The following is a 16,181-nucleotide window of genomic DNA, read 5'->3' on the forward strand; positions in this document are numbered from 1 at the left end:
CGTACGGTTCGTCCAATAGACAACACCGGCATCGCGATCCTCCGCCCGCCACCGTTGCAAATCCGCTCGCGAAAAGTACACACTCAGACCCTGTTTACACTGTCTTTGTTTTTAAATGGCATTTTAGAACGACAACGATTTGACATCCACAGTGGCGTGTAGCATTTCTGAGCAGCCCTCCTTCCCCTCTACCTCTGAAAATGCACATCACGTGACCACACAGACACAGATGCACATACAGCCATGCGCTCGAGACAGCAGGTCCAGGCAGTCAGAGGATCAGTAGACTGCTTCAATCTTTCACTCACTTGTACTTAGTCATTTTAGCGAACACCTCAGATACTGTTGGCTGGTTCCTGTTGGTTGTGCCTCTTTTTAACCGACTTTTTAACCTCTTTTTAACCATTATAACGACACAGATCACTGCCTATTCACGAGTCCCGCAGAAAAACTGATTGACAGGTGGTAATTATGTGTGTATCTTGCCTTTATTCATTTACTGTATGATTTGTTTATGGGTAAAACAAAGACCATGCAGGTCAGGTAGTTTAAACGGTAGCCTACAAATAATTAATTGGTCATTAATTAATTATTCATAACCGAAAATCGAATCGAATCATGCCTTCAGAATCGAAAATGTAATCGAATCGAGAATTTGGAGAATCGTGACACCCTTAATCAGAATCCATTCAAGAGAGAATCGTTTCTTAATTCGTAGTGCATCGATTTATTAGCCCAGCCCTAGAATGCATCCTCACAATGAACTTTCTGTTAGTTCTTTGGTGGAGCAGAAGTTGCGTAAATGCAGGATGGGAACACTGGAGGACAGTTTTCCGCTGGCTGGAGTTCATTCAGTGAACTGTGTCGCTGCTGCATACCAGAGATTCCCAACACTTCCTCCTCCTTGTTACTTCCACAAAAGAGCGCGAGCGGGATAATCACAGTTTAACAGCGAGGCCACTTGAGCAGGAAGACCTCCACAGATCTGAACATCTGTGTCCTTACAAACAGGACGGAAGTGATGTCTTTAGCATACAAGAACTCTTTTATAGTGCAGAGAATGAAGGCAGCAAAGCATTGACCTCAGAAAATCCTATTCAGACATTCCCCATTTTCAACGCCTTTGGGTTGAAGCTCTTCTGATTAAATCACAATTTCATACGGATCATCGTGACTTTTACTTGTTGATTGTGGATATTGAGGTATGAAGGTTGGGCTTTTGTGTTTATCTATTGGAGAAATCAATACCAAGTTCCAGTTTTTAGGCTTGTTTTAATACCTTCAGTGTTTGGTGTGGGTTTGTTTTCCATTTCTTCCCCTTCACTCTGGGGAAATTGCTGTTTTTAGGATGTGTACAAAATGCACACGATTTACCACAAGACTTTGATCACTGTTATTATGGCCAAATATATCTTTATTGCGTCCGTGAGAACCCAAAATTATACGTGGCAGTAGAAGCTTCAGCTTCTTAAGTTGCATTAAGTTGCCTTAAGTGTTTTGAGACTTAATTGCGGCATCTGTGAAATCTCAATACAGTTTGGGGACTGTTGTTTCGCTTTTGCTGGTTTCATTTTGCGTTTATAAGATATGCGGGTTGGCTGTGTTGGATGTCAGTCATTCAGTACACGGACTGACGAGCAATAACTCAGATGAGAATAGTTCCAATCGCTGTGCTGCAGGACGGTGGGACACTATATAAGGAAAACGGCGCATCAGTTCGGGCTTGAGCGGTGTTTAAAATTTGTTTTCTGTGTGTGTTTCTTCTCCTTTTGCTTTGATCCATCATTGTTCGATTAACTTTTGTTGGTCTGCTTTGTTTGCCATGTAAATACTGAAACGTTTTTGTTTCAGACTCTTCTGTCTTTTTGAATCTATCAGGTATAGTGTCATAAGCCCCTTTCACACATACAGACCTTTCCGGAAAATTACCGGCAATTTTCCGGAAAGGTTGTATGTGTGAACAGGTCCTTTTTGAAAATACCGGTAAATTCGTTCTGGCTATTTTCCGGAAAGAGAAGTTGTAACATTACCGGCAATTTGCCGGAATGCTGCGCTGTGTGAATGCAGAAGGAAGATTGCCGTAATAAGCGCGTGCACGTCTAGAACGTGCTGACGTGAGACGTCTGCTTTAGCCAATCACAACAGTCAGACGCATTTACGTCCGCGCGGTTTGTGAGGATAAAAGCCTTTGAATATTTTTCCAGACACATTTAGCTGCTAGAAGTTAGTCAGATCATGTTTATATGTTCTTCTTAATGCCAACTGTGTAAATAATCATCGATGAGATGCTTATGATAAGCCATTGTTGGTTTACCTTCAAGCTTTGCGTGCGCCTATGAGCGCCTGCACACGCACATATTATGAACATCTCGACATGAGAAAGTGATCCTGCGAAAGTTGTTTACAATATTGATCATCCACAGAGTTTGTAATGTAGTCAAATGTTTACAAACACAAGCGCAGCCGTTTAAAGCTCATTTGTGGTGAATGATGTCAGAATTTACCGGTATTTTGGAATGGATGTGTGAATGCTCTTTTCCGGAAAATTTCCGTAACGTCCTCGCCTGTGTGAACAGCGCTTTTTTCAATATACCGGTAAAGTCGTTCCGGAAATTTTCCGGATATTTACCGGTATCACTGTGTGAAAGGGGCTATAGCGTCAGTACACTGCTTTAATCTTTCACTTTCATGATTGTGCTTAGTAATTTTAGCGAAATCCTGATACTGTTGGTTGGTTCTTGTTGGTTGCGCACCTTTGTTACTTACCAAGTTTGTTGATGCCATTTTAACGACACAGTTCACTCTGCCTATTCATGTCAAAGTCCTGCGGAAAAAGGGATTGACGGATGATCATTTGTGTGTAACTTATCTGTAATTATATCATGATTTGGTTATTATGGGTAAAATAAAGACCATGCGAGCCAGGTAGTTAAAACAGCCTCAATTAAGTTTGGTTTGGGGCCCTCCATAAAAAAAAAAGTTTGGGCACCCCTGATTATATATAAGAAATGTTCTGTTATTTTGTCACAAATATAACTCCATATCACAGACGTACTGTAGACGCTCAATGCAGGATTCTTTTGCATGGAATATCCCACACTGTTAAAAACAACTGTAAATTAGCAGTTTTCCTTATTTTGTGATCATGTTTTTATTTTGTTTCTCATTTATTTATGCTTTTGAATTGCATTATGGGATCTTGATCTTTCTGCCAAAAACTATTAACCTATATTATTAACAATTTTTTTGTATTTTAAAGTGATATGTTGTCTGGGTTGGTGTTGTATATTATGCTACACCTTGTAATTAGTGTTTCCTCTAGGATTTTTTCCAGCTGTGGCAGGCAGACTCTGTTAGCTATTTTACACAGATCTACCTCTACTTGTGGCGTTATTTCATTGACAAATGTCATGGGCGCAGTATTAAGTCAAGATCGCATTCATGTAATAGCCTACGAGCATGTCAATCTCTGCTTGAGCGCCGATTTCCTCTATTCGTGCACAAAACTTCTTGAGCCCCCTCAAATATACGCTGCTCAAGTGCAGATTTTTTTGCGGGCCCTTAAATAAACACTGCTGAAATGCAATTTAGTGCGTTTATGTACCGAGTATGTCACCAACATTTATTAGATTTGCTAGGAATATTTATGAATGTCTCCGATAGACTTGTGGAGTAGACCGCAGCATTAATGCATCCTGAAGTAAAGTGAAACGGCTATAAACTCCAGCAAGATAAAGTGATTATATGCAGAGCCACAGACCTTTATCTATAAATAAAGTATAATTATGGAAACTGTGTTCATAACTGAAAGCTACGCCGTGTTTGCAGGTCTCACGCACCAGTCAGTCAGTCAGCACGTCACCTTAAAGGGTTAAACAGCACGCACAGCACTATACGGTCACAGAAAAGTTTGCGCTGTTATTATTCACTTACTTGTTAATATGTTTTGCAGTGCGAATTTTTATTTATTTTTTTTAACCCGCTATTTAAAAAACGACCGAATATTTTGAATAAGAAGCTGTAATGTTGCCGTGGCAGGGATGAATTTTGGTGTGGCGCCCCGCCACGGAAGAATGAATGTAGCGGAAACCATGACACTTATTATTTCTTATATATTATTTCTTATGCATTATATTACTTCAACTTAAATGTCAATAAAAGTCACTTTGTTAAACTGTAGAGTTGAATTTTCAACATTAAAAGTGGACAGAGCAGAGATCAACATCCCATAATGCAATTTGCAACCGTAAATAAACAGAAAACACTTGTGAATTACAAAATACGTAAACAATTTTTTATTATTTTGTCTCAAATATACCCCCATATCACAGATCTACTATCCGCTTGTTAAGTGTGACGTCACGCGAAGCGGCTTCCGGGTCCAAGCGCTCTATTCAACTGAATGGGGAGACTCATGAAATGGTAGTAATAAATGTTTACAAAGCGATTTAAGGCTTTCGAAAATCACGATCACAGTATATATGTACATGCCTAATATCCGATGCCCAGAAAGTGATTAATTTTTTATAAATTGCTAAGTTTTTGGTATTTGTGATGCAGCAAGCCCAGAGATTGTTGTGTACACTATGATTTTATATAAAATTAACTTTAATGTGTGATAGGAATAAAACGTGATCATAAACGAATGATTTCTCCTCTCAAATGAATGGCGGCTTGGACCCGGAAACAGTATTACATACGTCACAAACACGTCACCACTTAACAAGCGGATAGATGATCAATGCAGGATTCAAGTGGATGGAATATCCCATATAAAAAGGCTCTAATGTCTGGTGTTTTGGGTCTGTTGCACATGGAGCTCGTCTACAAACAAAGCTTTTACACAAGGTTTGAGCGCGCACAGAAATGTTGAGCGCTCGCCCTTCGGCCTCTGGTGCCGCATTGGGCTTCTTGAGATGCTGCAAGCGTCGTCTCCATCAGCTGGGCTCCGAGGTCAGAGCTTTCGGCCCCTGAGGACCCACTTTATGCTGACAGCGTCTTTCTGAAGAAGAAGAAGAAGAAGAAGAGACTGCACTGCAGATATGGATCACAGCACTGCCAGATACTTATCCCAGCGCTGACAAACATGAGATTCAGGCCAACAGATCCTGTACACACAAGACTTGGCATTGATTCAGCTCCAATTCTCGAATAATTATTGAACGATCCACCAAAAAAAGTTGTAGGGCTGTATATGACGTTATACAGTTGATGTCAGAATTATTAGCCCTTTTGTTTATTTTTTTACAGAGGATTTTTTTTTTCAGCTCATTTCTAAACATTTTAATAGCTGATTTCTAATAATTGATTTATCTTTGCCATGATGATATTTTTCAAGAACCTAGTCTTCAGCTTAAAGCAACATTTAAAGGCTTAATTAGGTTAATTAGGCAAGTTAGGGTCATTGTACAACTGTTACAGTCACAGATTTGTTACAGAATTACAAATCTGCCACCAGATTGACTACAAATCCTGTCATGCACCTCACACACACACCTGTTCCAGGTGACCCCGATGACAGACACACAGCTGAAGCTCATCATTGACTCATTACTTGCACTATTAGGACACCTCTCATTTCCACACACATTGCTGAGTCTTGTTTAGTTTATACCCTGTAGCATTTCAAAGTGTTCCATTATCTTGCTGTTTTCTGACCCTCGCCTTGTTAAATGTTTTATGTTGTTTGCCACCTGAACTGATCGCTTTACACGTGACCCTGCCTACTCTTTTGGATAACCTGCATGCTTCTGCTTTGCTCCTGTGTTGAGCAACCACTTGTTAAGTGATGACGTGTTGCTGGCGTATGTAATACTGTTTCCGGGTCCAAGCCGCCACTCATTTGAGTTGGGAATTTATTCATTTATGATCACTTTTAATTGATATCACACATTAAAGTTAATTTTATATAAAGTCATAGTGTACACAATAATCGCTGGGCTTGCTGCATCACAAATACCAAACTTGAACAATTTATGAAAAAATGAATCACTTTCTGGCCATCGGATATTAGGCATGGACATATTGCGATTGTGAATTTCGAAAGTATTAAATCGCTTTGTAAATGTTTATAATTACCATTTCATGAGTCTCCCCATACATTTGAATAGAGCGCTTGGACCCGGTAGCCACTTCGCGTGACGTCACACTTAACAAGCGGATTGCCTGCCTGACCTTTCTCTGTTTAATAAAGTATTGCATGTGGATTCTCAACTTTCTTTGTCTATCGTCGTACAGTTACAATAACCGTGGATTGTTCTGTAGACAATCGAAAACAAATATTGCTTAAGAGGGCTAATAATATTGACCTTAAAATTTAAACTGCTTTTATTTTAGCCAAAATTAAACAAAGACTTTCTCCAGAAGAAAAAAAATATCATAGGAAATACTGTGAAAATTTCCTTGCTCTGTTAAACAACATTTGGGAAATATTTTGAAAGAAATTCACTGGAGGGCGAATAATTTTGACTTGAAATGTACATAAGGTGTGTGTGTTATGAAGAGAAAACCTATTTACGTTAGTTCTAGTTCAAAGAGTAATTAAAGCAATGGAGTACATGCAAAATACAATTTTAAAATTTTAATGCAAAGCCGGAAAGCTAAAATATTCATATGCATATTGAACAGTGGCGATCGTACTGAATAGTTCATTATTGTACAATATTCCTATTGTTTTACATTTGAAGTATATACAGCAGGGCTATTCAATTGGCAGCAATTTGTTCTGGCCCTCCAATTAGTGTGACTAAGACATCAAAAATAAACTTAGTTCAGTCAAAAAATGGCCGCTATAGTTATGAAGTGACGTGCGTCTAATCAATACAGCACAAGCTACAGTTGAAGGCTGCGCAAAGCGTGGGTCACCTGACATTAAGCGAGTGGTGCGAGCAGCCAAAAGCATTTGGATAATTAATCGTAAAGGCTTGTCAGCACTCCGTTTTTATTGCACGGAACAAAACTGCAGAAGCTAAACAAAGTTATGCCAACTGTGCGCTAGTTTAAAGTTCCGAGCTTATACACCAAGGCCTATACACATGCACACTGGATTAACTATCCGCTTGTTAAGTGTGACGTCACGCAAAGCGGCTTCCGGCTCCAATCACTCTATTCAACTGTATGGGGAGACTCATGAAATGGTAATAACAAACGTTTACAAAGCGATTTAATACTTTCGAAAATCACAATCGCAATATATATGTCCATGCCTAATATCTGATGGCCAGAAAGTTTTTTATAAATTGTTCAAATGTTGGTATTTGTTATGCAGCAAGCCCAGAGATTGTGTACACTATGACTTTATATATAAAATTAACTTTTATGTGTAATATGAATAAAAAGTGATCATAAACAAATAATTTCTCAACTCAAATGAGTAGGGGCTTGGACCAGGAAACAGTATCACATACATCAGCAACTTAACAAGCGGATAGCAGCGGGCTGTTCACACATCTTTTCTGCATGCAAATTCGTTATTTCTAAAGCAAGAATATGCGCGCGCCAGCAGTGTAATATCTCAGCACTTTATCACATCCCCCAACCCACCAGGGGGCGCACATATTACCTTATACTCCTCAACATTAGATGGCAGTAGTGACTCTTGTTCCTCTAAACTCTCCTGTAATTAGCGTGATCACCACCACCTGTTCTTTGCTCTATATAAGACTGCTTTGTATCCTGCTCTATGTTCAGTCCTGAACCCAACCACTTGCTGCCTCGTCCAGTTTCCAGTTAAGTTGTTCTCAAAACTTTTTGCTTGTTCTCAAGACTTTTTTGCTTGCTGTTTTGCTGTTTGATTGTTATGAGACCCTCGTGTCTATTTTATTTTGTATGTATTTTCATGAAGCTCGGCTATCCTATTTTTGTTGTACTTTTTCAACCCTTGCTGTAGAGAGATATTATCTCTGCTTTTTGTCAAATTCACCTCAGTAAAGACTATATTATTTTTTTGAAATTCATTAGTTGTGGACTAACTTTGTTCGTCCTCTGCTCTTGGGCCACCAGTTGCTGACTTAGCTCATCTAGTAAGGGCTACTGCTAACCACACCGTAGACCCGGATTCGATTCCCACTCAGATCATTACAAGCGGAGTGATGCTTGCAGGCGCACGCAGTAGAACACATCTCACGGCGTAGTGGTGAGAGTTGTGTGTGGCTTTTAGTGCAATGTAAACAAAAGAAATGTTAGACTAATTATTATGTATTTATGAAAACGGATGATAACAACGTTGATTTAAATACTTCCCTAATATAAAGCTTAAATTTTCATTAGACATGATAATCGTAAAACCATAATTATTCTTCAGACTATAATCGTGCAACCAAAATCTATAATTGTTGCACCCATAATTGTGCAGTTCAAGACATGACATATGAATGTGTCTGAAGAAGCCAACTTCAGCAATGCACTGCTTTTGTTGTGCGTTAAAATACAACATTTGAATGTTTGCAAAAAAGCCACATTGCACAATGCACTGATGTTATGTAGTTTCAAAATCCAACATATTAACATTTTAACGTAGAAAAACAAAACGTGAGTGTCTTAAGGAGCAAAAATAAAGCTTATAGGCTCTTATATGCTGTTGTGTCATCACTCATTTGGGATGCTCTTCATAAACTTGCCCCCATGACAAACTAATTGAATAACCCTGATATACAGTAAAGTACAAACCCCCTTATTACTTGTCAAATAACTGCACTCATGCTGAAAGCACAATCAACATTGTAAATAGTGCTATAGAAATGGATGAATTGTTAAGAAAATATTTGTTTTATGTAATTAATTATTACTCTCTGGCTTAGTGGTTAGCACTGTCGCCTCACAGCAAGATGGTTTGAGTCCCAGTTGGTGTTTCCATGTGGAGTTTGCATGTTCTTCCCGTGTTGGCATGGGTTTCCTCCGGGTGCTCCGGTTTCCCCCACAGTACACATATAGGTGAAATGGATTAATTAAATTGGCCGTAGTGTATGAGTGTGTGTGTGTGTGTGTGTGTGAATGTGAGAGTGTATGGGTGTTTCCCAGTGTTGGGTTGCAACTGGAAGGACATCCTCTGTGTAAAACATACACTGGAATAGGCGGTTCATTCCACTGCGGCCACCCCTGATAAATAAGGGACTAAGCTGAAGGAAAATTACTGAATGAATGATTATTACATTCAGATCACTTTTTTTTTTAAATATCAAATCCTATTGTGAGAGGCCTCAACATTTCCGGCCCTTCCTGTACATTGTGACCTTGTCTTCCTGTTTTGCATCTGTTATTGTGTTTTTTTTTTATCATTAATTTTATCATTATGTTTATTAGTGCAAATCAGACCTATTTAGGTTTGTAGTACTTGTAGAAGTACTTTTGTTTTTATCCATTAAAAATACATTTTTATCAGAACTAAATTTTAATAACAAAAACTAAAAATTAAAAATTTCAAGGATTAAATTAAAGTAGTTATTATATTTTATAATCTAAATTTTAAGGGGTTAATTCGTGGAATAATTGATTAAAAAGTATATGCCAGACAAAAAATGTTTAATATTGCTTGTTTGTCTGTCTTCCTTTTTCTTTTTTTACACAATAGCTGCGTCTCAAATCAAATCGCATCGCATGCACTATTCTACGCCATTTTGTAGTATATCAGTGTAAGTAGTGCTTTCACTCTGAAAAGTCTAATAATAATAAGAGCACTCTAATTACCCGGATGATGCACTCATTCAGCCGGTAAAAGGAAGTGAGTAATGACGGACACTTCACACATGCTCCACCATTAAATATACTAGAGTAAAATAAATGTTCATATTTTAAAGACATGGCACTGGAACAACTGGAACTGGATTCAACAATGAAGCAGTAAAGATTGTTGATTTCTAAAGAAAACAGAACATAAGCGCGCAGATTTTGTAACTGCATACAGTTCACCGGAAGCACTTGACCCAAGTTACTGCAAAATGAAAGGTCCTTCTGCATATAGCCTATTAACCTTTTTTTTGCTGATTATGTGCAAAAAATAAAGAAACATAAATTCATTTCATTAAATTTATTTATTTACTTATTTATTTATTTTAAAATATTATAAAAAAAATACAAATTAATTTAAAAAATGTATTCATTCATTAAAAATGTAATTTTGAAGGATCAATTATATATTAAGTACATTATTTAAAAAAAAACTTTTGCTAATAAACTCTGTCAATTAGCTATTTTTTAGCTGTTTCTGTCTAATAAAAACTCAGATAGCCCAACCTATAGTAATATTAAAATCTGCAAAAAAAACATTTTAAATTTCATTACAAATGTATTTTAATTAATTAGAAGTTTATTTAAAAAAAATAATTATAAATTATTAATTCCATATTTATTGCAGACAGTATAAATCTTTGGCTAATTAATTTTGGTCAATTATTTATTTATTTATTTATTTTGGCTGTTTCTGTTTAATATTTCCAGGTGAAGACAGATTTGAACATGGTAAAATGTCAAAATAGCCCTAATAATTTTAATACTAAAATCGGAACTGTTGCAAAAATAAATAAATAAATATAATAATATATAAATATTTATTAATGCTATTAATTACAAAAAAAAAAATTTCTCTTTAATTACAAATTTATTTAAAACTATTTGCAAATATATTTTTAAAATTAAATACAAATTATCAATTACACATTGATTACAGTAGGAAAAAACTTTTGGTAAATCAACTTTGTCAAGTTATTTATTTATTTTCAGGTGGCAAAAGTTTTAAACATGGTAAAATGTTAAAATAGTCTAACCCATAGTAATACTAAAATCTAAACTTTATACATGTTATATACATGTTCATAAAAAATGCTACAAATTTATTTAAGAAATTAATTACAAAATATTAGTTAGACATTGGTCACAGTATAGAAAACTTTCGGTCATTTTTTATTATTAATATTTATTTTTTTTAATTTTTGGCATTTCTGTCTATTTTCAGGAGGTGAAAGATGTAAAATAGCATAAAATAGGCATAAAATGTTAAAGTAGCCCAACCTTTAGTCTTAAATGTTAAAAACACATCTATTTACCAGCATGCAGATTTGAACCCACAAGTGGGTGAGTAAATAATTATAAGATTAAGCATTTATCTAAAACACTAGATAAACAAACCTAAATTATAGGCTGTTTATTTTCCTTCATAATCTGTTTAATGAACGACTTTTTTGACGCTTTGGTTAATCTCATAATTTAACCTATTATGTCTGAATTGGGTGACTCAGGCTTTATTGTTTACTGGGACAATCCCAATTCCACAAGGTGTTTCCAACCATTAACTAACAAGTGTAAATGCGTCCCTGGTTTATCAGTTGACTTCACATGATAGAAATTGTTGAAATTACTGAATATTACACACTTTACTGCAGTACGTCTTGCTAAATTTTTAGTCCTCTAGTGTGTTTTCTAATGTTTCTTTTGTTTTCACAACGTCACTGTTTTCTTTAAAGTCCGCATGACCCGGAAACTGCAACCTTTTTTTTTACATATTATGATGCAGTTCCTAGAGAAAATATTAAATGAGAAAACAGTGGGAGTGGCTTGTTTTTTTTCTTCTGTCAGCTGAATGGATGTAGTAAAGAAGGCATTTCATTCAGAAAGATCTAGAAAAAGGTTTGGAGATTATAACCTAAAATTGTGATTGATTACATCCTAACAGACTCCTGCTCAGCATTTCTGTTTGTTGTCATAAGCCCCTTTCACACAGTGATACCGGTAAATATCTGGAAAATTTCCGGAACGACTTTACCGGTATATTGAAAAAAGCGCTGTTCACACAGGCGAGGACGTTACGGAATTTTTCCGGAAAAGAGCATTCACACATCCATTCCAAAATACCGGTAAATTCTGACATCATTCACCACAAATGAGCTTTAAACGGCTGCGCTTGTGTTTGTAAACATTTGACTAAATTACAAACTCTGTGGATGATCAATATTGTGAACAACTTTCGCAGGATCATATTCGCATGTCGAGATGTTCATAATATGTGCGTGTGCAGGCGCTCACAGGCTGTTTCAAAGACGCACGCAAAGCTTGAAGGTAAACAAACAACGGCTTATCATGAGCATCTCATCAATGATTGTTTACACAGTTGGCATTAAGAAGAACATATAAACGTGATCTGACTAACTTCTAGCAGCTAAATGTGTCTGGAAAAATATTCAAAGGCTTTTATCCTCACAAACCGTGCGGACGTAAACGCGTCTGACTGTTGTGATTGGCTAAAGCAGACGTCTCACGTCAGCACGTTCTAGACGTGCACGCGCTTATTACGGTAATCTTCCTTCTGCATTCACACAGCGCAGCATTCCGGCAATTGCCGGTAATGTTACAACTTCTCTTTCCAGAAAATAGCCAGAACGAATTTACCGGTATTTTCAAAAAGGACCTGTTCACACATACAACCTTTCTGGAAAATTGCCGGCAATTTTCCGGAAAGGTCTGTATGTGTGGAAGGGGCTATAGCTGATAGCTGGAGGGGCGTGGTAAGTATGTTAGCCACGCCCACCACCATAGACCTAATCTGAGAATTGAACTGAAAACCAACAGCAAGTGCCTTTTCAGATATCAGTTTTAGATTACAAGGGCAAACAATTTTTTCGGAATGGCATGCACAGATGAATTGTTCACAACAAAACTAGCAATGTGAGCTAACAATATCAGTATGGTTAGTTTTGATTTCATGTGTACTTTAAGGTCATTCTAATCTGACTTTGTCTTATTTTGATGCTCCTCCCCCAGCCACCTGTTGGCCCCGCCTCCCATCCGATGGCTCCGCCCAGTCCTGGAACCAACAGCAGCACTAATCACAGCAGCAGCAGCAGCAGCACAGCCGGCTGGGAGCAGCTCAGTAAAACCAACCTGTACATCCGCGGGTTACTGCCATCCACCACTGACCATGACCTGGTCAAACTCTGCCAGCCGTGAGTAAAACATCCTTTACTGCTAGACTGACTCACCTTCAGACAATAATGTTGAATAAAGAACAATGAATTGAAGCAAGGATGGCACTTGGTTAACACTGTTGCCTCAATGCAAAAAGGTTGCTGGTTTGAGTCTCTACTGGGCCAGCATTTCTGTGTGGAGTTTGCATGTTTTCCCCATTTTTTTTGTGGGTTTCCTCTGAGTGCTTTGGTTGTGAATTTCATATACTAAATTGGCTGTGATGTATGAGTTTGTGTGTGTGAATGAGAGTGTGGGAGAGTCCCAGTACTGGGTTGCTGCTGGAAGGGCATTCGCTGTGTAAAACATATGCTGGAATAGTTGGCGGTTCATTCCGCTGTGGTGATATATAAGGGACTAAGCAGAAGAAAAATGAATGAATGGGTGTGTGAATGAATTCAAGCAAAAGGCAGAACTAAAATGTACTTTTTTTTTTGACATTTTGCTTATTATAACTATTTAAATCCGTAAATCAGTTTACCACGTCTTTTATTTTCACCTTAAATGAAAAACAGTGCTTGTTTTTGAACATAAAAACTTCTCTAAATGTCCAAAATATAAATAAACAAGCAAAAGAAGTGTTGTACTTCACATTAAAAATTTAGGACATAAACATGCGAACAGTAAGATATTAAGGCCGATAATTAAATCAATAATTAATGATTTTATAAATTAATTGTTGCAGTCCAATCGTAAAAGAAAAATATAAAGTTTTAACAGGCCTAATGCTGTGTTCATACCAGACGCAGATGAAGCATCAGGCACGAGTGATTTACATCTTAAGTCAATACAAAGACACGAAGAGACATCCTGCGCCGCGATGCATGCAAATGATGTGATTGGCGTGAATGAATTGGCGCAAGTTGAGCGTTTTGTGCAATTGACGTGCAAAACGCTGGAGATGGAAAATCTGAACTTCAGCAGGCATTCGTGCCACGTTAACCAATCAGGAGCTAATCATGTCACTGGTAGGGACATGATTAAGACCTAGGGCTTTTTTTTTGAAGTCCCGAGGGGATAATCCTCCTGCCGACACCGACAACAGTTCGTCAAACTGGGTTCTGCTCAATTTGAAGCACCGCTGAAAGCTTCCATTATCCAGGTATAGTTTCAGGAGGAGTTGGTGAACTCTCAGAGCTGGGTGCACCTCAGTTTTTCAGCCTTTCTAAAGCACATAAACACAGCTATTCTCAATAAATCCCTGTTAGCTATTTAGCAACGAAGCTAGTGTGACCGGGCAGACAGAAGCCCTGCCTATGTTTCGAATCCGTGTCTATTGTGATGAGAATTTGATGCGTGAATTAAGCAGATTTGGCGCGCGAATGAAGCAATTAAACTCAATGTTCATGCGTCTATTTACGCACAAATATTGCGATTTTGTCCACACTTGCCCGTCTGGTGTGAACAAAGCATAAGGGGAGCATCTCTGCACTTCTGGCATCTAGTCTGCCATGTGCACAAATATGGTCATTGCTACTTAAAGAAGAATCAAAATAAAGTGGAATCTCATATAGAGTAATTTTGCATTCTTGTGGCCCGTTAGAAACTTTTGCACAATCCAATACTATGCCCCGACTCAGTGATTTGAAGACTCCTGCCAATGCATTGGTGAAATTAACAGTTGGATGTGGCAAAACTTTCTTCAGTCAAACAAAGAGAAAACTGAAGTCATTGCATTTGGGAGCAGAGATGAGGTTCTCAAGGTGAATGCATACCGTGACTCTAAGAGTCAAACAACAAAAATGAGGTCAAGAATCTTGGTTTGTTTCCAGTGAAGACTTAAAGAAACTTGTTCATGCTTTTATCAGCAGCAGGATGGATTACTGTAACAAAAAGATAGTCAGACAGTTGCAGCTCATCCAGAACGCTGCTGCCAGGATTCTGACCAGAAGATCGGAGCACATCACACCTGTCCTCAGGTCTTTACACTGGCTCCAAGCTACATTCAGAATAGATTTTAAAGTATTTTTACTTGTCTGTAAATCATTAAATCAACCCAAGCTCATTCTGGAAACGTAGCCCCGCGGACGTTTCTGGAGACAGCGATTTACGTGGCCGGAGGTACGTACGGACGCGTTTAGTTTTTTTCGAGCAAACGCTGCAGGGCGGTGAGAACGCGGCAGGGCGGTGAGAATGCGGCAAGATCCGAAAATGCGGTCGAAATCAACGGGAAATCTCGGGAACGGCGCGCGCTCCCGAGAGGTGCCCGAGACGTGAAAAAGCGCGCACAGCGGCCTCTCGCGAATCCGCAAAAACAAAAAATGCTCGAATACGTACCTCCCAGGACGTATCTCACGGTCCGCAGAAACGTCCGAGGGGCTACGTTTCCACAATGAGCCCGGGTTGCATTAAATGGCCTAGGAGCTCAATACATTACAGATATGCTCACTGAATACAAACAGATCACTCAGATCTTTAGGATGATATAAACTACAAATTACAGAAGTTTAGTCAAAGCTGGGTGAACTGGCCTTCAGCTACTACCAGCGCCCCCGCTGCTGGAATCAGCTTCCAGAAATGATCAGATGTGCTCCAACATTAGGCACATTCAAATCAAGACTGAAAACTCATCTGTTTAGCTGTGCCTTTACTGAATGAGCACTGTGCTGCGTACCACAGATTCTTCTTTTTCTCTTTTTCATTCCATTAAAACCTGTTTTAACACATTTAAATCAGTTTTTAATCATTTTTCAGTCATTTTAATCAGTTTATGTAAAGCACTTTGAATTAAGCTTGTGTATGAAATCTTGCCATTAGAGTACAGCTCAGACGGACTCGGTGTGTTAGAAAACTCATCTTTGACAGGTGTTTTATTTGCTGTAGTAAGAGATAAGATGAAGAGCATGGCCTCCAGTGCTTCTGTTTGTCAGGACATGTCTCATTAGTCCTGGTTTCACAGCTCCTCCAAATGGAGATCGATTACTGTGGCCGGCGATTTAATGATCCATTCGCTGCTCGCAGGGTCACTGTTGTATTCGATGCTCATTCTGAAACAATGTGCAGTTATTGCTTGATGAATGTTTGAACATGTGGTCGAATGGCTCGGAGGTCGGTCTATTGATCAGAGAGTGTGCGCTAGAAATGGAGGAAGATTATTGAGAGGCGTATATAGTGTAATTGCTCCGACTGAGACCCAAGGCCTTTTTGACACTCGGAGCAGGTCAGACGTTGGCATGATGTCATTGAACCCTTTTCGTAAGACCGTTATGGCATGTTTAATCATAATCTTA

General features: G+C 38.3%; 1 protein-coding gene across 8 annotated transcripts in view; it reads left to right on the forward strand.

The window, feature by feature from the left end:
* rbms1b (RNA binding motif, single stranded interacting protein 1b) overlaps positions 1–16,181 on the forward strand; it is a 172,096-nt gene that overhangs the window by 77,505 nt on the left and 78,410 nt on the right. For all 8 annotated transcript variants that reach the window (XM_087268581.1, XM_087268584.1, XM_087268580.1 and 5 more), the window contains exon 2: positions 12,751–12,932. In XM_087268581.1, the coding sequence (XP_087124707.1) occupies positions 12,751–12,932 (182 nt within the window). The remainder of the gene's footprint in view (positions 1–12,750; positions 12,933–16,181) is intronic.

This window comes from Danio rerio, chromosome 9 (assembly GCF_052040795.2).
Source record: "Danio rerio strain M-AB ecotype USA chromosome 9, GRCz13ab, whole genome shotgun sequence".
NCBI classification, from domain to species: domain Eukaryota; kingdom Metazoa; phylum Chordata; class Actinopteri; order Cypriniformes; family Danionidae; genus Danio; species Danio rerio.